The sequence below is a fragment of the Neodiprion fabricii genome, chromosome 1 (genome assembly GCF_021155785.1).
Source record: "Neodiprion fabricii isolate iyNeoFabr1 chromosome 1, iyNeoFabr1.1, whole genome shotgun sequence".
Taxonomy (NCBI): Eukaryota; Metazoa; Arthropoda; class Insecta; order Hymenoptera; family Diprionidae; genus Neodiprion; species Neodiprion fabricii.
The window spans coordinates 3,827,320-3,854,516 of NC_060239.1; the positions used below are offsets into that span (position 1 = coordinate 3,827,320).

At 41.0% G+C, this 27,197-nt stretch overlaps 5 protein-coding genes across 11 annotated transcripts; 3 read left to right on the forward strand and 2 right to left on the reverse strand.

Moving 5' to 3' along the window:
* Positions 1 to 32: 32 nt before the first annotated feature.
* LOC124187042 (venom acid phosphatase Acph-1-like) lies at positions 33 to 13,256 on the reverse strand. 7 transcript variants are annotated; one of them, XM_046579320.1, is made up of 7 exons: positions 13,121 to 13,256; positions 2,035 to 2,184; positions 1,818 to 1,907; positions 1,514 to 1,727; positions 1,232 to 1,440; positions 814 to 1,170; positions 33 to 736 (listed from the first exon to the last, which is right to left on the reverse strand). In XM_046579320.1, exons 2-7 carry the CDS (start codon positions 2,113 to 2,115, stop codon positions 452 to 454), a joined length of 1,236 nt encoding a protein of 411 aa, XP_046435276.1. In that variant the 5' UTR covers positions 2,116 to 2,184; positions 13,121 to 13,256; the 3' UTR covers positions 33 to 451. The 7 variants fall into 7 exon arrangements, with proteins under 7 accessions (XP_046435276.1, XP_046435246.1, XP_046435260.1 ...); XM_046579290.1 differs by lacking the exon at positions 13,121 to 13,256 and adding an exon at positions 2,736 to 2,825; XM_046579304.1 differs by lacking the exon at positions 13,121 to 13,256 and adding an exon at positions 2,591 to 2,726.
* On the forward strand, positions 10,025 to 15,392 carry LOC124187106 (venom acid phosphatase Acph-1-like). The gene is made up of 7 exons (XM_046579368.1): positions 10,025 to 10,193; positions 11,926 to 12,081; positions 12,241 to 12,345; positions 12,774 to 13,039; positions 13,145 to 13,428; positions 13,998 to 14,206; positions 14,361 to 15,392. The coding sequence occupies exons 2-7, from the start codon at positions 11,965 to 11,967 to the stop codon at positions 14,532 to 14,534; spliced, it is 1,155 nt and encodes a 384-aa protein (XP_046435324.1). The 5' UTR covers positions 10,025 to 10,193; positions 11,926 to 11,964; the 3' UTR covers positions 14,535 to 15,392.
* Positions 15,393 to 15,827: 435 nt separating this feature from the next.
* LOC124180788 lies at positions 15,828 to 20,713 on the forward strand. Its single transcript, XM_046566578.1, has 11 exons — positions 15,828 to 16,233; positions 16,473 to 16,648; positions 16,715 to 16,964; positions 17,039 to 17,165; positions 17,234 to 17,452; positions 18,864 to 19,132; positions 19,203 to 19,378; positions 19,447 to 19,696; positions 19,780 to 19,906; positions 19,982 to 20,190; positions 20,335 to 20,713. The coding sequence occupies exons 1-11, from the start codon at positions 16,036 to 16,038 to the stop codon at positions 20,488 to 20,490; spliced, it is 2,157 nt and encodes a 718-aa protein (XP_046422534.1). The 5' UTR covers positions 15,828 to 16,035; the 3' UTR covers positions 20,491 to 20,713.
* Positions 20,714 to 20,966: 253 nt separating this feature from the next.
* Positions 20,967 to 23,344, reverse strand: LOC124187099 (venom acid phosphatase Acph-1-like). The gene is made up of 6 exons (XM_046579357.1): positions 22,746 to 23,344; positions 22,393 to 22,497; positions 21,992 to 22,257; positions 21,762 to 21,918; positions 21,358 to 21,687; positions 20,967 to 21,246 (listed from the first exon to the last, which is right to left on the reverse strand). Exons 1-6 carry the CDS (start codon positions 22,857 to 22,859, stop codon positions 21,049 to 21,051), a joined length of 1,170 nt encoding a protein of 389 aa, XP_046435313.1. The 5' UTR covers positions 22,860 to 23,344; the 3' UTR covers positions 20,967 to 21,048.
* On the forward strand, positions 22,056 to 26,383 carry LOC124187115 (venom acid phosphatase Acph-1-like). The gene is made up of 8 exons (XM_046579378.1): positions 22,056 to 22,186; positions 23,849 to 24,182; positions 24,250 to 24,360; positions 24,419 to 24,663; positions 24,735 to 24,882; positions 25,050 to 25,176; positions 25,365 to 25,573; positions 25,687 to 26,383. The coding sequence occupies exons 2-8, from the start codon at positions 24,099 to 24,101 to the stop codon at positions 25,828 to 25,830; spliced, it is 1,068 nt and encodes a 355-aa protein (XP_046435334.1). The 5' UTR covers positions 22,056 to 22,186; positions 23,849 to 24,098; the 3' UTR covers positions 25,831 to 26,383.
* Positions 26,384 to 27,197: the final 814 nt, after the last annotated feature.

A 27,197-nucleotide genomic window follows, 5' to 3' on the forward strand; every position in this document is an offset into this window, starting at 1 on the left:
AATTATAAAGCACTCCCCTCGATGAAACCGAATCATATACACAATTCGTTATTTCTTCCAATAACGCGAATGCGAGAGGCATTAAATTACACAAAATTAAATTGACAGGTTATTGGTCACTCCTCGAAATAAGATCGTCGTCAAGCGATCACCTCCGGAAAAAATCTAAATTTTGTACATGGGGATGGAGAAGTGATTACCGCGTGGAATAATTGGAAGAGGAGTTGAATTCAATCGGTTGATTTCTTCTTCTTACAGTGAACATAAGATTAACTATATTATTGCGCCGTGGCCTATGGTCGTAATTTCTTATCAATACTAAACTCAGACAGGCACTACGAGCGTTGGTCTTCAGTATTGCGCAACGAAGACGCGACGCACGATTACACACGCATCAGACACACACGTACCCCACTTTGCAATAATTCGCACCAATCCCATTTCGAACGAGTTATAAAGCGCTGGAAAATATCGAGACACAGAGAATCACGAATGCTCCAGCAGCTGCTTTCGTGGCGCCGTTTAGGGTAATAAGAACGGAATCGACTTCCTCTTCGTACGAGATGCGGTTGACGGTTCGACCACAAAGGACATGCTCCTCGGCGTCACCTGGCAAAATTTTCTCCAGTAGCAGGATCAAGTCCTCGAACGGACATCCGGAGTCATTCCGACTCTCGTTGCACCCGGGAATGGTCAATGGTACCGTAAGGTTGTTCGACCCGGCGTCGTAGAGTACCTGAAACGTGTTTAAGCACATGGAAACATTCCCACCACTCGATTCACCGCAGATGTTCGCTTCTCTCCAAAGCTTACCCTCATTCCGTACGTGTGCTTCACACTGTCCTTCAGAAATTCGAAAATCAGGGCTGCGGCCGGATTCGGCACGTGCGGTTTCCACACTCCAAGGGCGTGCATGACTCCGATTAACAGATCCTCGTCTCCGCTGTACATCATTATTTTCCTCCCCCCGGTCAACGAGTCCTTAGCGTGAGCGGCCGAGTCCTCGAGGATTTTTTTAACGAGAAAACCGCCGTTCAGCTTCATCTGTACTTTCGTTATTGACAGTATCGAGTCCTCGAGGTATTTCACGTCCCGCATTTCTCCGTTTGGGTATGTCCCCCGAGTCCACGTCGGCAAGGACAACCCGCGGCTGGCCTGTAATCGGTACACCTTTCCACCTCGATTCGTTTCACTCCTTTCATTCTATACTTTACATACGCGAAGTACTCACTCGAGCTCTCAGGCTTTTGTAGAGGTACGCGATGTCCTCGGAGTTGCGTATACCCAAACCCGTCTGGTTACCAATCAAGGAGAACAGCTCGGCGTGCTTCGCCTCCTGCAGAAGAGTGCTCGCCCTCTTTCTGACGCCGTTTGTCACCTTTACGAAGGTCGGACAGAGCCTGCCCTTCAGCAGAACGTCCTCCTCTGCCGGCACGTAATCTGGAAGCGGTTACAACCTAAATGCGACCAGGTTGCGGGTTGAATTTTTCTCAACGACGAGGCTTTATCTCACCCATTGGAACTGGCTGCCAATTCAAACTCTCCGACCACCGCTGGAGTTTCGCTGGTGGCCAAAGTCCCGCGTTCACCAGCGCTGCGGACATCTTTGACATGTCTTCGTCGGTCGTACGGACCCTTGTTACTTCCGAATCGAGCAGATCACCGAGAAACTCGCCGTATCTTTTTCGCAATCGAACACCGAGTTCGTAAGTCATTAGCATCTCCTCCTGTACAGCCATGAAAAAGACTGTAATTTTAATAACCATTTTTGTATTTTTTCTATAGCATTCAATTTTCAGAATGTTCCTCTTACTTACGTTGGTCATTCCGTCCAGGATTGGGTTCTCCGTTAAATTCGTTATTACTGTATAAGCCGGGACAGGATATTCCGTAGCGTGAGCGAATAACTGGAAATCAGAATGAAATCAGAATGTTTTTATTTTAAGAATCTTAACAGCGTAGTTTATTTTCACATCGTAGAAATTATTCATTTTTAACTTTGCAAATTCGTCAAGGTAAAAGACCGTTACTTACAACATGAACGAGCTTCAGTTCCGGTGTAGCGGCAACAAGTTTTGCCACGAAGAAGAACATGCAGTAGTAGTGGTCCAGCATTTTCGAATATGGTATATAGCAGGAGAATTGAAAGCACGATTCACGCCGGGATTCACAAATTGCAGCAAACTGGAACAAGGATGATTAATGTTGGGTCTAAAAATTCATTAGCAAAAAGACATACGAGCTGCTCGTTTAAATTGCAAATGCATATCGGTATTGAAAGAAATACGTTAAAGTTATCGGTCTTCGCACAGGGTCACTGCAAGTTGAACTGCATCACCTGTTCGGAGTTAGATGTATCTAACGTATGTCAACCAACACTTGAGCGCTGTTCTTCTTTGTATATGTAAACTGATTTCAATAACGCACTATTCTCAAAGATCATGCATGCATTCAACATGTTTTACTGCGTGATGCATGATGAGAAAAAAATTGAACAGTTATGTAGTCAATAAAAGTGACATTAGCGTATCACTCGAAGAACAGAGCTCATTAATTGAGACTCACTCACTCCATAACCAACAACACTTACTGAACGCCGTGTACGGAAACGGTCGACGTTCGTTATTTAATTCTAGGTATACACACATGTTCCGTATCGCAATGTGATAATTTTTCGCATAATACTTTGTTCAGACAGCTAATTTTGAGCTAAGTGTTTTCTGCTTCATACTGACACAAGTGTTATTAGAGACTTATTAGAATCCCTTTTCGCCTTCCAGTAACACTTGTGTCTGGTTGAAGTATGAATAGTCTGCCATCGAATAGCACAGTTCTATAAATATCATTAATGGCAAACTATTATTTCCGTAACATAATTACTGCCATAGCGTTGAATATTACAGGTGCGTTTTTACTGACAAAAAAAAAATTATCCAACTTATTAGTGATTTTTCACGGTTATGTGTGCAATAATAAAAACGCCCATTCACAGGAAGAAAAAAAAAACTATGGAGTTTGCCGTACATATTGTTTCCAGTTTGGGAAAGAAAAAAAAAAGAAAGATTCCCTTCGACTCCAGTACACGATTACGATAAAATAGTCGTCACGCATGAATTGGTACAATAATTAAAGAAATGCTGTTCAGATAATCCAAATTACAGGGGGTATCGATAATGCCTAAGATAAGCCAAATAAAGAATTTCAATTTCGCAATACAGTTGCAAAACAGTATCTATTCCGCCAGTCGAATATCCATAACCGTCTCTCATCGCGTCGGTCGGTGTGAAAAAAAGTCGCTGTTAAAAATGTACGAATCATCTTTGAACCGGGATTCACTACTGCCATACCATTCATTCGCTTTTCCCTCTGAAACGGCTCTTATCATTCATCGTGAACCGCGCGATGAGGCTGAAAAGACGTCAGCATCCAATCGGCGAACGCTCGACATTGTGCAAGTGAAACTATTTCCAATGTTGCAAACGGAAATTCCTTATCGCATCTCGAGTCGGGTGGTATTTCATCATAATTATAGACTCCGATTCGCGAGACGGGGCTGAACGGGGCTCGTCGCCGCTTTCGAAAGACGGATAGGCCAGCGCCTGATGCCCATGCAGCCGCGCCTACGTCGACGCGTGACAAGTTCGTGTTCGGCCAAGGCGTCGATGCTTATCGTTTGACGCTAGGATTCGATAAGTAGCCGCATTATGCATGCGTGTGCGATGTACAACGTTGTTAATGACACGTATCTCATGCGGACGTATGCGAGAATGGCGCGGGGACAGATCGAGATAGGGTCACGTTTCAAATTTCTTACACAATCCGGTAATAGCGTGTAGAACGAGACGCCAAGCACGTGCGGCTGCGTTACGTAACGAATAAACACGTCCGCATTTACACGCCTCTAATTACATGTATCTGATTAATATCTCCCGCTAATTATCTGGAGGTAAATCTCATCCTCGTTTGACATTTTCTTCATTTTTATCTTCATCTTCGACCCTGATTATTTATAGACAATTTATAACAGTTATCGAGAAAATCATTCGGTAATTGTTAGGGACAACGATTTTTGACAGTAGAAATCGATCTGTTGTAGGAAAGAAAGAAAAAAGTTTCGTACACAGATTTTTTCAATCGTAGTCTACGGAATTAGTATACCGTAAAAATTGTACTCCGTTAAAAATAATTCCGTTCTAAAGAAATTGTTATTGAAATGTAACCTGCTTATACTTTTTATGTAAGAAAAAATTGAATTCCAACATCTATAATTAGACCAAGGTTAAAATCGAAGCTGTGTAAAGATTGTGCGATTTTACTTATCGACAATTTTATATAATTACCATAAATTATATACGTCGATAAATGTTGTGGGAGAAAAAATTGGCAGAAGAACTAGACTGTACATGCTTGGTTTAAATCGTTAATATTGAAAATACGTCCACTGTGCACAATGTATCCGTGGCAATTTAGTGGAAATTTACATGTGTTAAGAAAATAAAGAGAGGTGAAAAACACGGCAATGGAGAATCGAGGATAACCCAACGCGGTGTTTTTCATTTACGCATATCGCTTCAGCTGGCATACGAATTTCTTCGATTTCTTAACCTTCACGCATGTGCTGATTACAGCACCTTACGAAATCGCCTGACCCGGTTTCATCGGCTGTCGAGAGTCACGAAACTGCAGATTGGGAAAATTCGAACTTGGTTTAATAAGAGGGCTTTTGATCTTAGCCGCGGTGGCTGCGCGATCACGTTTCTGAAGTATGGTAGACATGTGCCTTAGTGAAAGCGAAACGCGGATACAAAAACGTCATAATGTACGCAAGTTGTTTAACGCGTGTCAAAGATCACTAAAAACTGTGATTATATTTCCCGAACTGCGGCTTCGCATGTCGAGGGGAAGAAAAAAGAAACAGTAATTTGAAGGATGGTCTACGCCACTCCGCGAGACTCGTTGCTGTTTGTTGTTTATCAGTAGTGTTTTATGACACTACATGTGTACAAGCGAACCAATGATCTGGCAAATTGTCATTCCCGTATAACCACGCAATTATCTCTGCAATTGCCGATAGTGAATAACCGAAAATAAGTATCACGAGGACCAGACACCGACTTAGTGCCTGTGATATTTATTGCATTTTAGAAATAATAAAATTTTCTTGAAACAAAATGCCGCTACTCGAGGAATTCTATCTCAAGTAAGAGCAGATAATTTATCTGCGTGAATAATCGTACGCAACGAGACATCAGTTTCCCGTTTCAAAATTTTATCAGACTGCATCACTGAATTCGCAAATAGGTCAGAAGCGATACTTGACACAGATATGTGACCCGGAAAAGAAATTTTGCCCTAGAGAAAGGTAAATATATTGTAAAGTTTCGCAGATAACCGATCGCAAGAAAGAAAAATTCCAATATTGAAATTTGTATCGGAAGAATGAGTCGTAGATAGGAAATGGTAACGAAGCTCCAATAATCCGGTTTGCCAATCGAGCTGATAACACAGGCCTGCGATAGTTTTTCCCCCACAAAACTGAGTAGCAATTTCGGTGGGTATTAGGTACGAATCTGTTAAGAAAATATTTTGGAAAATCTGTCCCGTAAATTATCTGAGAATTTTTTCTTTCCGTTTTCTGAGCACTACCAGACTTAACTTCCAGTTTTTGTGTCAATTATATGTATCAATGGTAGTGTTGATATTTAAATATTCATCCACCCTCGCTAGTTGTTGTTTATGGTGATTTTAAGCATATTTAGAGCTACGTAAATACAAGAGAAAAAGATTGGACAAGAATTTCGAAGAAAGTAGACAAAGATATTACAAGTATTTTTGATTTATGTGGTCTCTTAAGTCTTGTTTAAAACTAAAGCTGTTCACTTTATACCTAAACATTCAGGTTTATATTCACGTTAATTTTTTTTCATAAAAATTGTTAAAAAATCTGTAAATATGCGTATCATGTCTAAAAATAAATCTCGACGTGTTGTAAAAAAACTAGCGCTACGTTTCAATTCAATATGCGTGAATAAGTTAAAAAAAGCATTATTACCTAAGGGGGAAATTATAAGTTATATTTCGTAGGCCTGTGTAATATAACAGCAGAGTACTCGCCACGAAATATATGCAATTATACTGCACTGCACTGTCGGCAAAGCCAAGTTCATTTGCAAACTGGCTGGGATATATGTATACATGTATACATACGGCATGAGATCATTACGCCGGGCACGATCAGCCTGAAATTCATGCAGCTGGTCGAATAACAAATTCACAGATAAAAGTGTTTGCAAGTTGAAATTTCTACGGTGTAAAACTCCTTTAACAGACACAATTTTCTTTTTCTCATTCTCTCAACTCGAAGTTCGATAACGAGGCGATGAGATAAAGATGCTGTTGTGCAGAATAAAAAAAAAAAAAAAATAGAAGGAAACAAAAATGCAACGAGCAGAAATGATCAAAAAAATTTATTTGGCAAACGTCGCATGAGTTTGCATGTTCGGCACAAAATTCTTCTCCCGCCTTTTCAGAAGCGGACGGAGAAGTTCGCTCCGCGTTTGCGACCGATTACCAGGTACCTGACATCATTAGCCTGGTGCACGTGAAAATTATGGCGAATACTGAATCGTTGTAATTTCCTCCTTTTCTTTGACGTCACGAGTGCCGGAATAACCCTGGGAATTTCTGAGCTCTTCTCGCAACGAGTGTATCCCCAGAACAGCTCGTTCGTAGCTCGTTCTTTGCACGTTCAGCACGTTGCGATAATTTAATTTATTGCATAATATTGCATAATATACTCAGCGTCTGAGAGTCCCTCGAGAAAATCATCCCGTTTTAAAATATTTGTCTCCAACCATCAAGGAAATTTCTCACGTCACGAAATTCGATTTAATTTTCCGTGTCATGTGAGCAGCGCATATTTCCAGAATTGAAAAACCTGATTTAACGGCCTGGCAATTCTTGCCACGATCCACAGTGATTAAGTTATAAATATGTGTATATCGCGTAACGTCTCGAGATCGAATTAAATTAATTATAGTCGTTGTTTAATCTTGTGGCGTAATTTCACGGAGAAACCCGGTTTTTTTTTCGGCTTATCTCCATCCTCGACGTAACTATCATTAATTTTCAAAAATATATTTCAAAACGAAATAAACCGAAATTGGTTGTTTTATAACTTGCATATTAATTTTTTTGACTTTTCTGATGTGAGAACGTAATCGTGATAATTTACACAAAAATTTCTATACACTGTATTCATATTTTGCTTCCTCTGAAAAAAAATGTGTGAGAAAAAAATCTTCGATAGGTTTTTCCGTGTTTGTATTTGTTACTAAAAAAAAAACATCCAGTCCGTTTAATTGCGTCGGGAAAAATTTTGCTAAACACGATTCTTCGATAAGATAATAAATTTCCGCAATACGGCTATAAACAGAATTGGCTGAATAAAGAGTTACAAGACTCATGATTTCCGGACCACATCGGCGAAGTCGTTTTCTTTTTTTAAATAACTGGTTCAATCCCACCAGTCAGTTTTTTACTCACACATATAAAATGTCACGCAGTTCTTCGCTGACCTCCTACTTTATCGTTGTTGAGTGTTTAAAAGTAATAGTCCGTTTCTCAGATAATGCGTATACGTGTGTGCGTATTTGTTTGTCAATAATAATTGTCAATTAATAACCGCGTGGTGAGTGGCAACCGCTGATTTCACGACATTTACATTTTCTCTAAAATAGTATCTAACAAGGCCGAATATTTACCAAAAATGTAATGACGTCAATTAGTTTATTTTTTGCGATAAGATATTGCTCAATGATCATTAGGATGATGATGATCATCATCATCATAACGGCCACATTTTAGACGCTTGACTTGATGTTTGTATAGCAAACGTTACAATATAATGTTATTTACTTTGTAACTTTGGAGTCTATTTATTTAGACTGGAACACGCGTGTATTGTACACATATAATGAAGGGTCAGAGCGAAGCTATATTGAAGGGCCGTTGTTTCTACTTCACGCATTCAAGTGTTAAACTAGTATTGAAACGGGGCTGATCTATTGGATGATTGCTTGAAAGACATTGTTCAACGTTTCAGTTGGTTTGTCCTGTACGAAAAACAGAGTTCTTAATTATAGATTCACGACAATCGTTGATCAATTAAATTTGTTCGCCATTACACGACATGACCAAAAATCGCCGCTTCCCTTATTCCATTTCGTTAACCGAATTCGGAAATTACGATTTCATCTCGCCTTGCAAAGCATAGCCTCCAAAATTTTCTCTCACAACATGCAAGATTCGCACCTATAGTTCAGATTGCCTTAAAAATAAGCTATTTGTAACGTGTATCGACAATGCGATAGTGACCTACTGACACGTATCGATGGGCGAATGGCTCGTCAAATCATGGCTACTAGCTCCGACCCTTGTTCTTATTTTTTACCGATGTATGTCGAATGTTTAATACACAGGTATATATATATATTTCTATATGGTTAGTCGGCTGGGTGAACGGCACGGGGACAATGATAAAGTTCGTCGTGAAGTATTATTTACATGGTGTAAACAAGGACTAAACGAACTATCTGTACTGGTGCTGTAATGAGCAACGGCGTGACTAACACGTGACTGGGGATAGTCGTAGATAGAACCCAACTACATACCATGATCGAAAAGCAATTAACGAATGATTTGAAATTCATGGAACGTGACAACCTTCGACTGTGACGATCGTGTTACCAGTTACGTTAAGGACGTGACGGGTAATGAGAATCAACCTGCGCAGGTATTCCCGCGATAAAACACGGCGAAATTTAGGTTTTTCCTTTACAGAAATACCCAGTCTTCTACAATCCTCTCTATCCCTCCTTTTTTTCTTACGAAGGTATCGCCGATTCTCGACTGATTACGTCGCCTTTCAACGACGTTAAGAATCGTCCGATCATGGCTAATTCGTCGGAGTTCTGTCTTATTATATGACTGACGATGCCGGGGAAAACCAGCATGATAAACCCTGGCACGAAACTCTGTCCTCTGCCTTTATTAACGATACGATGTGACGGTGAAAATGATCGGCTCTGGCTAAATATTATCGTTATCGTCAGAAAACTCTTGGCAAGGTATTCGAAAGCATTTGCTTCTCTATCTCTGTGTTAAAGCGAAGTAATTGTAAACAAAAGACACGTACGCGTGGTACAATAAGCTATTTTCACGATTCGACGGCTACGAATGAAGTGTTCGATTCGCGGGGTTCCTTTTTCCTTTTCCTTTTTTTTTTTTTTACAACACGGTCTTCACGCGGGTTTTCCTAGGTGTGCGAATCGTCGACGAAAACAAGTCGCGTTTGCGTCATTCTTGGGATTGAATCAATGCCTGAAATCATAATTGGGCATGAACGGCATTGACGTTAATCGAGCCAGAAGAAACATTGGCGGGGATGCCTTTAGATGTGCCTTCGGCAATTGAGTAGTTTCGTTAGCCGCAATTCGATGTTATCTAGTAATTTTATAACTTCAGAATAGTCGCGCATTGGGGTGCATCGATAAAATTAGTATGCTCTTGAGATTCGTAAATGTCCTGAAAAATTAGCTAAAGTTGATATATCTGTATAATGCTTCGTTTCGGAATGGTTCAAAGTCTGGCAGATACGAAGGCGTATTTTACTCAGAAAATAATCTTCCACGACGCGACTGACGCCTATTTTCTATTCCGTTCATTATTAGTTCATTAGGCTGACCGTCAAGGACTTAAGAATTCCAACGACAAACGTCGTCGCGAAGGAAGGAAAAAAATAATGTTAATCAATTTAGCGATCTCGAACGAACAAATCTCCGAGATATTTGAAAATCTTCGCCTCGTTTGACGCCGTTCCGGCCGGGTTTTGTATCGCGTGCGAAACGGGGGTGGAGGAGGGAGAAACGGCGGATGGAAGCCGGGTGATGGACATTGGACGGACGGGGGCGGGTGGGGATTCGAACGCATGGAACGAACGGTCTTCGGCAATCCGCCGGAGCTGATAACGGCTGCTATAACATCGGAGTCGTCGCACCGAAAGTCCGAGCTTCCACCGCACCACCGCCAGAGAAAGTCATCGTCTGCGTCGGCATCCCACCTGCCAGGCAAGCTCCGTCCCCATCGAAGCCCGTCGACGTTTCGTACCGTCCGTTCGTCGACGCGACGATCAGGTGCGTCAGTTTCGCATTTGAATTTTTTTCTCATTTTTATCAATCGTCGTATTTGCATCCAACGCACCGTCAGATTGTTACGAGAAATTCAATTATACCGATTTCGCAATATACAGATACACCTTACGATAGGCGATTTCATTATTGATGTAGTTTCAAACTTGCTGTTTTTTTTTTGTCGAATTTTACTCAATTTAGAGAAGAAGAGATGCGACGGAATTTTATTTTGGGTTTCTCTGATCAACAAGCATATAAAATTTTCTTATTGCAAAGACCCTGTTGATCAAGTTTTTATCCGCAACAACTCGATCGAGAACATCACAGTAATTTCGCGCTTATAAATAACAGAGTCGATTGATTAATGTCCGAAGAATAGCCGTTTAAACATGTTTGGTACGAATGAATATCATTACAATTTTGCATGAGATAATTTATCTGACATTAACGAGCACGTTTGTTCGATAGGATAAAATTTTACTGGTAATTCGAATAAATTTGACTTCCGGCTGGAAAAATCATGTATTAGGTACAAATAATTGTACGCCTGGATAGCGATCTATTCAAATATCGACGATCAATGTCTGATACCATCGTATTGACTTATTGTCAACGCATTCGCTGCAACGTGCGTGCTCCGATTATGCAACGATAGACAGAGAAAAAGCATCAACGAAACAACACCAGTCATTTAATGGCTAGAAAATTGTACCGATTAAGACTAGTTTCAATAAAGAACGACGAGATCTTTTAAAGGTTTAGTTGATGGTAATTTAGCTCGACTAAATTTTCACACACACACACACACACACGTACGCAGACAAATATCACGTGGAAGTAATTAACACGTGTCATTTCAGCAGTGCTGTGTGTATTTTACACACGTTCGTTACACGCGTGATACGTACATATTGCTTGATAGATCTGAGTTCGGACTTCGTCAAAGCGGTCGGACCGCCTGGAATACTGCAAACGAATACAGCATCGCAATGATAGAATCCGAAGCTGCGAACGGTCATACGTTTGACTTATGAGCTTGATCGGTGCATAAAACAACGCAATCTGTCTGATTGCTGTAGCGACACGCGCGGTGCGGAGAGATTTTCAAGGAAAATCAGTTCTATTTATGGTTGTTATACGTAGGCGAGAAAGACAGCGCGATTTCGTCTTATTCGCCTGTGTGCGCGCCTTTATGCATCTGTGTGACACATTCGCGTTAATGCATACGTACTGAAAATTCCAAGCCGATTACTCAATTCCTAGCTTGATCGCTCGTACACGGTCGTTTAACCGCTTGCAGATTTACATAACGCGACGTGTTTGTGCTAATACGGTTTGATCACTGACCCGTATCAGGAGTATCAGGACTAAGAAAAAAAAGTATGCAAAATAAGGGAGAAAAAAAAATAAATAAAAACAGAAATCGCAACAGTCCGTTAATTAAAGTTTGGCGAGGCGAAGGTGCGAATACTTAGCGAACCAAAATTTATCGTGTCGTAAAATCGCGTTTGGTCATAGCCTTGTACCGTATACATCCTGGTTCAAGTAATCCTGAAGTAATTTGACAAGTCAATTGATTCGTAGGCAGGCATCTTCGTTCTGCGTCAACTATGGACAACATTCAGAGGCGTTTAGTGATGTGATCGCGTGATACGGTTCTCAGAGAGTAGCCTGTGGCGGATAACGGTTGCATTTATACTTCGAGTGGCAAATAATAAAGTATTTTATCGCACAGATAAATCCGCAACTGTATAAGACTCCGTACGTCATCGCCATGGGCAAGAAACTCCTGACAATGACCCTACTCCCGATTGTCTTGGCCTTTTCAACAATCGGTGCCGATCACGTTGGCGCCAAGAATGATGAGCCAGTGCTGAGACTAGTCAATGTCGTAAGTAAGAACAGTGAAATAAATAAAAAATTGACAAACGATATAAGATAAACGAAAGTGATTATTTTATCACGAGCAACATAATCGTCAATTCCAATATCTCTTACAATATATTTCGGCTACTGTATAATTAAATGATAATTTCATTATTTTGTCAAGGTTTTTCGACACGGCGACCGAGCTCCTGATCCGTTAGAAACTTATCCCACGGATCCGTTCATAAACGAAACGTTCTACCCGGAAGGTCGAGGAGGTCTCACCAACGTGAGTATTATACGATCAAAATAATATAACGGTAGGTGTATAAATGTTCTACCGAGTCTCAAAGTTATTCGGTAATGGTCCAAAATCTCGAATTAACATACTTGAAAAATTCTTTCCCATAAAAGTCTGCATAAATTTGTACGAAATCTTCGTTCCTCCTTCTTTCGTGCCATCTTCCTTTTCCGTCACTACCGAACAAACGAGTAAAGTTACATCGCGGTATCCGATTAGAATCAGAGTTAATAAATAACGTCGGTGTAACAGACGTAGAGAATTTATTCGAATCCGGTATATAAGATTTTATCAAAAAAATTCGTGACACGTTCGTAGAATGAAGTTGAACAGGCAGATCCGCCTTCCACTGTTCACTGGTGGTGTGTAAAGTCTCTCGATTAAAAAGTTTTCCCGGTGTTTTCAACTCTTCGTAGGCTGGAAAAATGCGCGAATATCAGCTGGGTCTCGAGCTTAAAGCTCGCTACGGTGATTTCCTCGGACCCATTTGGGTGCCCTCGATGGTCGAGGCTCGCAGCACGTACTACGACAGGACGAAAATGTCCCTTCAATTGGTCCTGAGTGCGCTTTTCCCGCCGGCGCCGATCCAGCGATGGAACAGCCAGCTTTTCTGGCAACCGATACCGACGACCTACAAGCGCTCCTACGAGGACATCCTTCTGCTCGCCGACGAGTGTCCGAAGTCAGTAACTTAATTAAGATCTGGACGATCTTTCGTAACGGAGGGGGAGGACAATGTCATTTTGTTATCCTCGTTACTCACCCGGTGACGTTTTTCCTATTCCAGGTTCGCGGCTGAGTTCGAACGGGTCAAGAATAATCCTGAGATCGTTAGAAAATTCGCCAAGTACAGCGCACTCGCTGCTTATATCGAAACCCACAGCGGAAGGCCTGTGACGTCCGCTTTCGACCTCTACGACTTTTACCACATATTTACCGCCCAGATGGCCGCGAATTTGGTGTTGCCGGAATGGACCAAAGAGATTTACCCGGATGGTCAATTGTACGAAGCAGCTACCGTTCAATACGAGAGTGCCTCTTTTACCAACAACCTCAAGAAATTGAACGGAGGTGAGTTTGGTTAAATTACCGTGCAATACGCGGTAATTGCTAAATTACACGTGGCAATTCACATTCACATTCACGAGGAGTGATTATTTCGGAAGAGATAATTCGTATCGCGTCGTTATTGCCAAACTTTGTCGAAGCAAATATAATTAAATTTCTGTAGAAATTGATACGCGCGTTTTGATTGAATACAGCGACGTTGTACCGGTATATATAGACAGACAAACACACGCACACACGGTTAAATACTGAATTGAGAACCGAGCCAGTTTAATACGGGCTGCACATGCACCGCAGCTACGCTTGTTGAACGAATGATAAAACCGGTTCAATCCGAGACCGCGGACTAAACAATAAAAGCCAAGAGTAAATATGTTTGTCTGAAAGCAATGTTACTTATCGTAGAATTAACATTGCGCCATATGCTCAATAACAACAAATCTGTAAAGTTATTGTTCGCGTGACGAGCATCAGGTAGACAATCGGTATCTCTTCACGTTTGCGCAAAGATTAACCGGCAATGTCGACCCGAGCCTTACGGACAATCGTTCAACAATTGTTTCCCTCGTCAGGTCCATTGGTGCGAAAGATCTCAGAGGACATGTCCGCAGTTAGGAGCGGAACTACGCCTGCCGATCGTAAGATTTACCTTTACAGCTGCCACGAGACGAACATCGGTGCAGTTTTGAACACACTCGGAGTATACGAACCCCACGTTCCCCAGTATTCGAGCGGCATTGTCGTCGAGCTTTGGGAGAAGAAGAACGAGTACTTTGTCAAGGTGAGAGAGTTCAGCGATTTTTCTTAGCATCTACGTACCGAAATGGCTAATTTAGACCCCCGTCAATGTCCAAGTGGAGGGAATACGCGAGACGAGGAAAGTTTACGTTGCTGGCACTGTGCGATTGAAAAATCACCGATTGATTCTTCCTCAGGTTCTCCACTACCTCGGAATACCTCAGACCTTCGTGACGAAGAGGATACCTGGATGCGAAGAACTCTGTCCTCTGGATCAGTTTCTGGAGACAATGCAGCCCGTTATCCCCTCTGATTCCGACTTGATATGCGTAAAGAAGGGCGCTCCCCAGGCGCTGAGCAATACGCTGTGATGAAATTAGGTAGAAGAGATAAGAGAGATGGTTTCGTTATATATGATCGTGGTGCGGTCTTTGAAAAAAAGAATAAAAATATACATATCGTTGATTGATTCGCGCGTGCGGCAGACACGCCGCGTATCGTTAGACGCGATGCTGCAGGGTGTGGTGATTTTTCTTTTTTTTTCTTTATCGTCTAATTTTATTTATACGCACGCACGATTACGGATAAGTTCATTCTACAGCATAGAAACGTATCACTCCCGTCGTCCGCGGTATAAAAACCTTTTCACGAATATATCCATCGTAAGATTTCAACCAATTGGAAATTTTTTTTGTTATCTGTTTTTATTTTCAATATCGATACCGAGATGACGTGCAGGTTTATCTGCGATAAAATATAAGAGTGGAAACGCTTCGCATGTCTTGCGGAAAATAATTTTTACTCCGTTTAAAATATACCTGTCACAATGGACGCGCGTACAACGCGTGTAAAGCTGTACATGTGTGAATCATACCTATAGATTTGACAATGGTCCGATGTTGTTCTTGTTGTTGTTGTTGTTGTTGTTGTTGTTCTTGTTTTTTTTTTTTTTTTTTTTTTTTTTTTGTTTATTGTACCGTTCTAGTTGCTCTTCGTATTAACGAAATCTAACTTTTCTTATAATTTTTTTTCTCAGTATTCTCTGCCTTGTTGTACATTTAATAATACACCTGCCTACCACGCAATTGTTTATTTATTTAATATACATTCTAATATTATTTTATTTGTACATATACATAGTAGATATGGAAATACGTACAAACAATTACGTATTCGTTGATACGCACTCAGTTTCATTTATAATAAATATATTGAATTCTGAATTGAAATTTGTGTTTGTTTATTTACCCTGACTACCTTCTCATTTTTCATTCCAGGAGACTACGATCTTGTCGTCAATTTTCGCGTACGATATGTATTACAATTATTTCGAAAATTTAGCCACCGTTCGCGTTTTCGTCGTTTATTGAAAATCTTTAAAAATCAGTCACGATATGACCGGAATTCGAATGTAGAAAAATAAAACATATGCAATCGATTGTAAGCCGTAATTTAATATTTGTGCAGAGAAAATGCTGAATGTAAAGAAATATCATAAACACTATACTTAATCACATGACTCATTTTTATTCACAGTGTAATTTCTTTTTTCCTTGTCGTATTTTTCGCACCTATTAAGTAATCAACATACTCAAAAGGATCAATATTTCGATGTTAAGTTTGGTTTATCGCTTCGCTGTCGTATTCCTTGGTATATAAGCAGGTGTACAAATATAAGCTTACACGTCGGTAGTTTTATCAGCAGTAGCGGTTCTAGTCAGTTGGTTGCAACTACAACAAGGTGAAGTTCTCTTTTTCACGATCATTGTTAGCGATTTACCTCGAAGTAACCTTCTTTCTTCCAACTGAGAATTGACCAAGTAACCTTTTTTCATCGGGTCTTCGGCGCTAAACGATCACACTTGGCTCACGATGACCGCCCTAGTTCTACTGGGTTTCGTTGAACTGGCTTCATTTTTCGCCGACTCTTCTGCCAGAGAATTGAAAATGATTCAGGTAATGTTTCGACACGGTGATCGGGCACCTACGACCGCCGTCAAGGAAATTTACCCCCTGGATCCTTACGCGAACGAAACCTGGTATCCGGAAGGCTGGGGCGGTCTGACAAACGTGAGTTTTTACTGATTTGTATATTACACGGGTCATCGACACGATTTTTGAGTCTGGGTTCTGGATGTAAAAGGTTTGATTTCTTCTACGTAACCAATGAATACATCTTGGTGCAAACGTTTACCTTTTTCTTTTTTCACTCGTATTAGGTACCAAACAAAAACGTTAAGAGTTATTTATCGACGTAAAAAGGACAGAAACAAACTACCTTATAAGTAATAGGTTGGCTGATTTCCTAGGTCGGAAAACGCCGGGCCTATGAACTTGGCCTCTTTTTGAGATCGAGGTACGGCGACTGGCTAGGGAATGAATACTTGAATCAAACGAGCCAATTTCGAAGCAGCAACGTCGACAGAGTGATCATGTCCGCTCAACTTTTGGCAGCGGGACTTTATCCGCCGCACAAAATTCAAAGGTCGGCCTAGGACACATGGTACAAGAATCGTGGGTTTATTGGAATGACGTGAATGATCGGTTCCAGGTGGGATCCGATGCTGAATTGGCAGCCGATACCGGTTCACCTTATTTCAGACTCGAAAAATATTCTCTACAGCCTCAAATTCACGTGTCCGAAGTACCAAGCGATGCGAAACGAGCTAGAAAACACGGACGAACATTTGGTGCGACGGGCCGAAAATTTGACCGATTTTTTTCAATTCTTGAGCAGACACGTCGGCACGAAGGTCGGACAGCAGGAAGCCAGCGAAATTTACGAACAACTTTACGCGGAGGTATGACGATTAGTACTTTGATTCTTCATCCATTTTGCCTGTCGTTCTTCAGGTTTCGCATTCGTTTTTCAAAGATGGGCGAACACGTCAAGCTGCCCGAATGGACTGAGGAAATATTTCCAAATGGCAAACTGAGGGACGTCGCCGGTTACGATTACGTCATTCAGTCTTACAACAAGTCGATGATCCAGCTGAACGGAGGTAGATACGTCCAAAATGCCATCTTCCTGGTGTTTCCGCTGCTTTGATCGTAACTCGCGTATTTTCAGGTCAGTGGATTCGCGAATGGTCGGAAAACGTGGATAATTATTTGAACGGTTCGTCGCTGAGCGGAAATCAAATTGGATTTTTTTACGGCGGACACGAATACAACTTAGCTTCAATTCTGGCTGCTCTGGGAGTCTTCAAACCGCACGTTCCGTACTACAGCAGCGCCGTGATATTCGAGCTTTCCAAAATCGATGACGAATATTTCGTTAAGGTCATTTTATGAGAATTATAGCTCCTTCCCGGCTCTTTGCAAAGCACTTGAGAACCGTTGATGAATACTTGCTCTTTCAGGTCCTCTACCGAAACAGGGGTAATCTTATGAAAATCCATCTTCCGGATTGCCAGAGTTTTCATTGTCCCCTGGATACGTTTCGCGAATTATATTCCGACGTGGTCCTCGATGATCCGTATACCTTTTGTTAACAGGTGGAAATTCTTCCCGGATACAGAAATTTGTCCAGTTTGAATTTTTGTTACGTTTAGTAAACGTAAGATTAGCATTATTGCAAAAACCCGAGGCGAAAAAATACTTTGCCTTGAATTTGCCTACTTTGCACTAGATACTTTATGTAAAAAAACGGGACGTTTGAAAGTTTTTTTTTTTTATTTTATCGTGATGTACAGACAAAAGCACTTTCTAGTACTAGGATATGCGAGTATAATTTTTATACTCGGAAAGACTTTTTCTACTGCCGCAGAAACTATTAATTGACGTAGAAAACGCAGGCAAAAAATATGTGTAAACGATACTGGCATTACATAAGCATGTACGTCGTTAGGTCGTTAATTAGCTGGAAGATAAAATGGTTTCGTTATCAGTTTTGTTAAAAATACATGCTGGTGATAGATTGCGCATACACTTTGAGTTATTTTTTTGACATATTTTCGAGAGTTCTGGCAACGAGTTCTCGGAATGAATAAAAAAGTTTTTAATACTTGTGACAACACAGCATATTATTTAAAACGGCGAAGTATAAGATTGTGATAGTATTAATAGGCGTAGATCCGTGGATTGTTTGCTATTTGTAATTTTATACCGACGCTAATAATATTCTAATAAACATATATGCATCGTGTGAAAACGATTTTCTAAACACATTGCACGTATGATATAAGTATTCTGATTTTACATACTCTATCTTGACTGTACTATTGTTAGTCATCCCTCTCAGCTTCGAAAAGTTTATTCAAATGATTATAACTCGAATGTAATATAGCTGGTAGTTATTAGTGAACCAGTTAGTACTTGAAATAATAAACGTTAAAGAAATTAATCAGTGGACGTTCATTTTTTCATATAGAGACACGCGTGATGCTGCTTTAATTGTATACGGAGTTATGCAACGAGATGACCGTCTATCGGCGATTATCTAATAACCGTGAATGTAATTGGTTGGTCATTATTTTTAACTGCTTCTTTGGCTGGATAGAATTCCTGATCAAACACATTTGGTAGCCTGAATATTACAAAGGGGGGCACGAATTCGCTGTTCGGTGGGATGCAAATCACTGCTTAGTTGGAGTTCACTAGTTGTAGGACTCGCTGCTGTGCACGGCCATAAACTGTCAAGCCTCACGTTAAGTAGATAATAAATTATACTCTAACTGAATTTGATTGAAAAGTCTGAGACTTGTTTCGACTTAACGGTTGCAAAAGACTCGATTCGGGGCATACTCCTGGTTTCAAATTCAAGAGTGAAATGTCGAGTTCATCACTGCTGATTGTCATCTGGCTGACACTAGCCTGCACTCAGTCTTACGCCGAGGAGTTGAAATTGCTCCAGGTGATTTTCCGACACGGCGATCGAACGCCAGTGTACGCGATGCGGAACATATACCCGCTGGATCCGTACATCAACGAGACCTGGTATCCGAACGGTTGGGACAGCCTAACCAAGGTAAAGTGGTTTTACAATCAGCCAAGCTCGAGTGCTGAGTATTTTTCAGCGAATGTTTATTGGGTTTTAGAGTGGAAAAATACGGGCTCACCAACTTGGCTTATTCTTACGCGAGAGGTACGGGAGCTTTCTTGGGGACGTTTACCTCAAGGACAAATTTGTGTTTCACAGTAGTAATACGCACAGGGTGATCCTAACAACCCAGCTCGTAGCTGCCGGACTTTTTCCCCCGACAGAAGTTGAGAGGTATTCGAAACGAAAACCCGGAAAGAGATTCAGCGAGCTCTCGATCACTTTGCATTCCTACCCTGCAGGTGGCATCCGACTCTTGACTGGCAACCGATACCCGTTTACTCGGACCCCGTAACATCGAGTTTTCTCTACATGTACTCCAAACAATGTCCCTCGTTCATTACACTGCGACGTGAGCTGGAAGAAACTGATGAAAAATTAGTCCGCCGTGCCCAGGGGTTGAAAGAAACTTTGGACTTTGTAAGTCGTCACGTTGGAGTCCAAGTTACGCAGGAAGAAGTCGCGCTTATTTACCAAAACTTGTACGCAGAGGTGGGACATGTTACCAGGGTTTGATATGATCGATGGAACTTCGGCTAACTTTGTACTAACAATTTGTACGACCCATTTTTTAGTTCCAGGAAAACAAGGTATTACCGCAATGGACCAACGGCATATTTCCAGATGGAAAAATGAAGGACATTGCGTCATATGAATACGTTATCCAAAACTATAACAAGTCCCTTATTCGACTGGGAACAGGTATGAGGGTTCGAACGATGAGCTTCTCGACTTGACGTATTTGAACACATGTATGTATATCATATGTTTTCGTAGGTCGTATGATCGGGGAGTGGATGAAGAATATTGATAATTTTTTGAACGGCACAGAGAGTGGTAATCCCAAGGCCATTTTCTACGGAGCACATGAGCTTAACATTGGAGGGATTCTGGTTGTACTCGGAGTATTTGAGTCGCACATTCCATTCTACACTAGCGCAATTATCCTCGAGCTTTCCAAAGTCAATAACGAATATTTCGTCAAGGTACAGTGGAACTTTCGGTAGCGTTCAGCTTTTGCACCTTTTTTTTGTCGAGCTGCAATCAATATAATTTCTTCTCAGCTAGTCGCTAAGAAGTCGTGATTTGCAAACGGTCGTTTCATTTTTTCATTACCTTTTGTATTTCAGTTCTTGTACAGGAACAACGGCGTTCTTCGGGAATTGTTGATACCAGGGTGCAGCAGCGCCAATTGCTCGCTTCAAACATTCCGTGAATTGGTTGCTGATTTTATTAGTATCGATGATCCTGTGGCCCAATGCAAAGGAATTAAGGTCCTATCATAATGCAGCAATTTGATCAGTTGCGCATCGGAAAGTACAATTGATTTCACAAAAACAACATCAGCGTTGTAATCTCATTACCTCGTTGAGTTTTCTACACAGTTACGTAATTCCATTATTGCATCCACGATCAGTAATCCACAATCATGTGCAACGTAATCGTTACAAGATGTTACTCCAATTAAAAAAAAAATGATTAAAAAAAAAAAAAAAAAAAACGAAAAAACAATTGCACTTGATTTGTGAGAGAATGTTTTTCAGCGACTACCAAACTATTTACCATGGAATTTTTCCGCCAATTCTCGAACCTCATGTGTGAAGTCAATCTATCGGTCCCACACAATTTACAGCCCAGCCGGTGTGAGTGGCAGTATGTTGTGTAAAGGTATACCACTGAAATTTTGGTGAAGTAGATTTGAATTGCATAACACGTGGGTTACGTGACAAAAATGGGTTGCAGATCAGGAAGGAGATTAAGATGCTGAGTAATTTTATATTAAATTGGAAAACATATGGATGACAGAACAATCTTCGACTATTGAATGCCTCTTCTTCCCCTCGTCAATTGTAGTATACTTGGTCATCGGTGAAACCACGGAATACGCTTAGAGTGAGTCGCCTGTAATGACAATCAAGTTCCTCCTGTGACGGTATAATTTCTCGAGTTAGCTCTAAGTACTTCTCAATTGGGCAGATGGATCTACAGCCAGGTAACCGAAGCGTTTTCAGCTGCTCCGTTACTCCAGTCCACAGCATCATCTGAGAGCAGAAAGATACTTTACGACGGTGAATGGACCATCGAGTAATCTCGATAGAAATGGAACTATGAGAGAGCTTTGGCAATTAGAGCGTTGAAAGGACAAATTTTACCCTTATGAAACGCTTTCCACTTTTGTTCTGGAGCAGTTCGACCATGACTGCAGTACCGAAGAGCGGAATTTTGGGTTCGAGGATTCCATGAGCTTTGAGAAAAGCAGAAACGGTGATTTCGTGGCCACTGTAAAGGTAAATCTTCCGTGGTTTTTCTTGCGTTCTATCGAGCTTCATGTTGTCGATGAATTTTTTCACCAACGGTCCGCTTTCCAGCCTCTTAACCTCCGGCGTGTAACTCCTCATATGGTAGTAGAGGACAGCGAGCTCGCTCATGTGGTCGAAGACAGCTTGCGTACACCATTCGGGCAAAGTTAAGTTCATTCCTTTCTGCACGAGTAAGAGAATCTGGTTAATCCCAGTTACGTATAGCTCACATCCGATTGGTCAGCTGGCATTCTTACCTGTGCAGCCAGAAGACCTTGGATCTCGTAAACCGGTACCGGATCCGTAATATTGAGGCCAGTTTTTTCCGAAAGGAACTCGAAAAAGTTTTTGTGTATTGCGAACTGCTCCTGGAAGTGTGGAAGTCGTTCTATCCGAGAATACGCCTCCTGGAATCTAAAGTAGTTACGTATTATTTCGTTTAATGTCAAAGGCTGATATTTGGGGACAGTTGATACATTATACCAACTTTGGACACTCGTGGGCCCGGAACAGGATGTCGATACTTTTCGGTACGGAGTGAATGGGGATAGGCATCCAGGGCAAATCGGGATTCCAGACTTGATTTGCTGAAGGGGGAAAAAGGGCGGCCAGAACCAGCTGAAGGGACATCTTTGTACGATCGAAGTTTGAGCTGAGGGCGTAAACATCACTGTGTACATAGGTAGGGCCCAGCAAGTCTTCGTACCGATCTTTCAGCACCATTCCCAGCTGGTACTCCCGCATCTTTCCAGTCTTTAAACACAAAGTAATTTTCTTGGCGCAAGTCATATTTGCCTCATGCTTAAGAGAAGTACGATAAAGCTTGCGATAATTTCAACGTATTTCACAAATTTCTTCAGGCTCTTAGTAATCGGCTTTGCAACATACGTTTGTCAACTGGCCAAGGCCCCACTCATCATAGGTGGAGATATTGTAGATGTCGTTTGGGTACAGCTCTTTAGAAAGTGGAGTTCTCTCCCCATGTCTGAATAGCTGAGAAAGGAATAAATACAGGACTTAGTATCAGAAATGATTTTCAATCTTCGAGAATGATTATATCAAAAATACCCAACATAGAATTAATCGATTTGAGCTTTGTCACTCAATGAAAGTACAACCGATCGAACAATTTTTTACCAAATGCAATGCGTTTATGCGAATTTTTTTTCACCTTGAACTGAAAAAGGAAGACAGAAAAATAATCACAGTTTCACTGACAGTATGGTCAACATTTTACTCACCACTTGCACCTGGGTCACTTTTACTTTGGCCCAATTTGGCGTGATGATGGAAAGCACGGCCAGAGCGATGACGGCAATGATATTTCCTCCCATTCTGAGATTCTGAAGTATCATTGAATGGTTCTTTATATAATCACCGATGGCTGGTCGATACAGGCTCGCTGTTATCTGGCATCTGACCAAATGCTTCTATAAAGTCTCAACCGTTCCATAGTTAGTGCTATCTGGTCGAGGTTATCGAAGTTCACATGTTCAGGGATCACAATGATTTTGCAAATTACTTCGAGCCGTCGTCAGCTCATTTCTAGTTTGGAATTTGATTTCTAGTTTATCGTAACATAGACGTGGTCGATGCAAATGTAAGAAAATAAGTAATTAGGAGACAGTAAGCCTACTAAAAATGTCAAACATTATTTGAAGCTTACCTTTTTCTTCGCCCTAGTTTTATTTGAACTTTGACAAGTGTTCGAATGCAGATCTCTCTATTATTCTGAATAGGAACTGTCTATTCACATACTTATCACGCTGCTGGAATGCTTATGAAACGTTCGCGTGGCTCGTTTTTTATTCGTTGTCCACTGCAGCGATTAATGATCGTTCTTACCCGCGTGGAAAAAATATATATGCGAAAAATGCATGAGCACGCGGCGTACATTTGCTTTGCGCTTTGTATGTGTGATGTAGCTATATATATATATATATATATATATATATTATATTATACATATACTTGCATGTATGTGATAATAAAGTACATCGCTAACAATATATTGCGTATAAATTCGATACGAAACTGACACGTGGTCAGCACGCAAATTAGCAAACGCGTGATTATGCAAATACTCTCGACTTTATCGTTCAGAGTTTGTGAGATTTTTTCAATTCGCGAACAATGACTAAGTAATTTTGTATACTATATAATTTTAAACATTTAAACTACAGACAAATATTTATCAGCATTGTAAACAGACATGAAAATGGCTGTACAAGATCACGATAACGAGCCGGTGTCGGTGCAGCACCGTAAATCATTACCCGCATCTCATTATCATCTCTCGTTACTGGTTTTAAATGTACCCGCAACTTATCAATTTGAATCGTAGTCGTTCGAAAAGTACCGAGTTTGGCCAACCGTCTTTCGGAACTCGACCGAACAGCATGCACACAGATTCCGTGATCTGCTCAGGAAGTGTCCTTGCGTAATTTTGGAACGTCCCCCTATGCGATGCACAGCCAGTGGCGAGAATACATTTCTATTTCTGGAACTAGTCGGTTCGAAGGTTTTACTGCATCAGGTTGCGTGTCGAAGAGCCCTGAAGAAAATCCGTCCAGTAGTTGGAATCAGTTTTTCAAATGATTTACCATTGGAACGTTTATTTATTGACCCTGGCCCTAGTGCCTGTCGTTTTTTGCTTGGATCTGAAATTGGTGCAAACGGTAAGTGTCCCACGATGCGGCAAAATGATCCTTGTCCAAAGGTTTTACCGGTGTGTTTTACTTTCAGCTGTGCAGACACGGCGACCGCGCGCCTCTTGAAAACAACGCTAAGTGGTACCCAACGGATCCTTACATCGATGAAAAGTATGAACCAGTGGGACACGGCGGATTGACCGTGGTGAGTATGGTGTCATTTATCGTTTTTCCAATATCTCGGATGCCGTTGTTTCCAACAGGAGGGTCGTAACCGGTCCTTCGCCTTGGGTCAGTTCTTTCGACGAAAATATTTTCAACAATTGAACCTATCCGAGTACTCGGAGAGCCTCTTCATGGCCCGTTCATCGAGCTTAGAGCGATGTCTGCTGTCAGCGCAAGCTGCTTTGCTCGCTCTGTTTCCGGGCAGTAAATCGATTCCGATTCATCATCAAATATTTTCAGAGGATCTGCTTTTTCTGGGAGTTTTTATTTGTCCGGCAGCTGGGTAAGATTGGTCACTGCACGAATATACTGAGCTGGTTCTAGCAAACATAAGCAGCAAAACCTTTCTTGCAGCGCTGACAAGGCTCTGGCCGATAGAACACTTCAGAAATTAGATGGATTTGGAAATTGGACTTATCTGCGGGAATACATTAGCCAATATTTGGGTCTCAACGCGACCAGATATCACGCTCTCTTCCTTTTCGACACGCTGAGGGCTCAGGTAAAACGAATCATGTCCAAAAGAGCGGACATTTGCTATCGGTAAATGTGACTGACCTGCAAAGAATTAAAACATTATTTCAAGTTTCTGGTCTGTCCTTGTCGTTAAGTGAATAAATTCGTACTTCGAAATGGTTTGCAATAGTTGTCATGAGTGCTTGTCTTCAGAGCTTAATGGGGCTGCAACTGCCTATCTGGACGAGAAAGATGTACCAATCCGGTGAGCTTGAAACAGCTGCCGCCTACGAATACCTTTTGCAAAGCTACACTTTGAGGCTTAAAAGGATGAATGGAGGTAGGTAGTGAATCGCGTTCTTTCGTTCTTTCCTCTACTGAAATATTGAAAGTAAAGAAACTCACCCTTACCGGTCGGAGATCCATCTCCGAACTGGCTGCTGCACAATTTTCTCATCCTTTAAAGTTCCGCATTCAACGCATATAGAATAGTCCCATCCTCTTACCGATTGACTCCCACGTTCACAGGCATGTGGATCAGAGAGTTCATTAAAAATATGGACGACGTGGCAAGTGAGAGGAACTCGTCCAAGATGCTCCTTTATATGGGTCACGAGGTCAATATAGCAGGTCTTCTTAGCGCGCTGGATAAGTTTTACCTCCACGTGCCGAAGTTCAGCAGCTGTGTTATTGCCGAGTTACACAAGGACCCTCGGAACGATCAGCACTACGTGAGAGTGAGTACATTGCGATGTAACTTGAAATCCGGTGTTCTCTATGACTCATCGTAGGTCCATTCTCTTCGGTACTTTTATACCGTTCGGTTGACTCCTTCACCATGTTGTTTTAGCTGTTCTACAAAAAATCCGAGGAACTTGAAGAGCTTCCCATATCAGGGTGTTCGATACCCTGTTCGTTGGTACATTTCAAAACTCTGACCAGGCACCTCACCCTGAGAGATCCCTCACTAGAATGCGGATGGAACACACCGTAAATTGATCTTGAGTAATTTTACGTCAACAATTTGTACGACTTGATTTTTAGATTAGTTGAAGGCAAATTGAGGGAATTTGTCAACTATGCGTAAATTGTTGATTTTCCGTTAAAGATCCGTGATTTGTGGATGGTCTACCGTTGTTTCTTCATCTCTCGCGTATCAGATCTTTCACAGAAATAAAGTTGTTCCTTGGGAGTTACGGATACTAGGCTGCAGCAGTATTATCCGTTATAAAAATATGATATGACCGATGATCCAGTGGCTCGATGCAGAGAAAAATTTCAGGATGGGAGGAACTAGGCTACAATTTAGAGAGTTGAACGTTACAGTTTTGTGTTGATGAATTTATGAAAGTAATTTTGAAGCGAAAACTTTATCAGGTGATTTGAAACTCGATGAGGCGAAATGAAACGACTATAGATGTAACGAAATGAAACTACTATCGATGAAACGAATAATTATTCTACTCCTGATACTGCATTCTCCTCATTCTCTCGCAGTTTATTCTATGAAGGTTTCACTTCTACCACGTGTGAACTGCGCGCATGTTTTTTTTTTATGACGGTTATGAAACAATTGTACTATAAATAAAAATTTCATACCAAGCAAACGTCTTCTTTACATTCATTATAATATAAATATTATTGAAAAATGTTTCATTATCTCTTTTTCTTTTCTTGCACAGAATATGGCTGTTAGTTATCTTAGCTCCGATTTGTTTATTTGCAATTGGATTCTTTCTTTGACATTGTTTCAGCTCTTTTACAAAAGTCAGACCACCTCGAAGAGCTTTGTATTTACTGTGTTCAATACCTTGTTCGTCGGTAGATTTAAAATATCTAATCAGACACCTCACCCCGAAGGATTTTTATCATCTTCAATTAAACTAACAATAAATGCAATCTGTGACAAGTAAGCCCTTAGGAAGGAAAGTATTGAAAAAACATTTCATCGCGAACAAATTTTCAAATTTTTCCACGGGTTATCATCTACAAATAATCATCCACTGTACCCTGATTATAAATTTATTATTGTTGCTTGTGTGCGCCTTATTGTTTGCAGCACACAACCGGCGTCGATAATCTGGGTTGCCTCAACTCTGGCGCTTAGCAATGCAATTATTATTTGCACTGTAGAAAACGATTTTGTTTGTTAAACATAGAGATGAATTTGGGAAATCAGGTAATATTGTGAACAGCGTTAGGACGATTTTCACTTCTAGTAATAAGTAACAGCAACGCTTGTTAAGAATATCGTGGGGCATTTCTTTTCAGATAAAAGATAACAAGAAGTTATAGAATTGCAGGTTGTTAGAGTGTGCAGAGACGCATATATATGCACTGCCAGAGAAGGTAAGTCGTTAT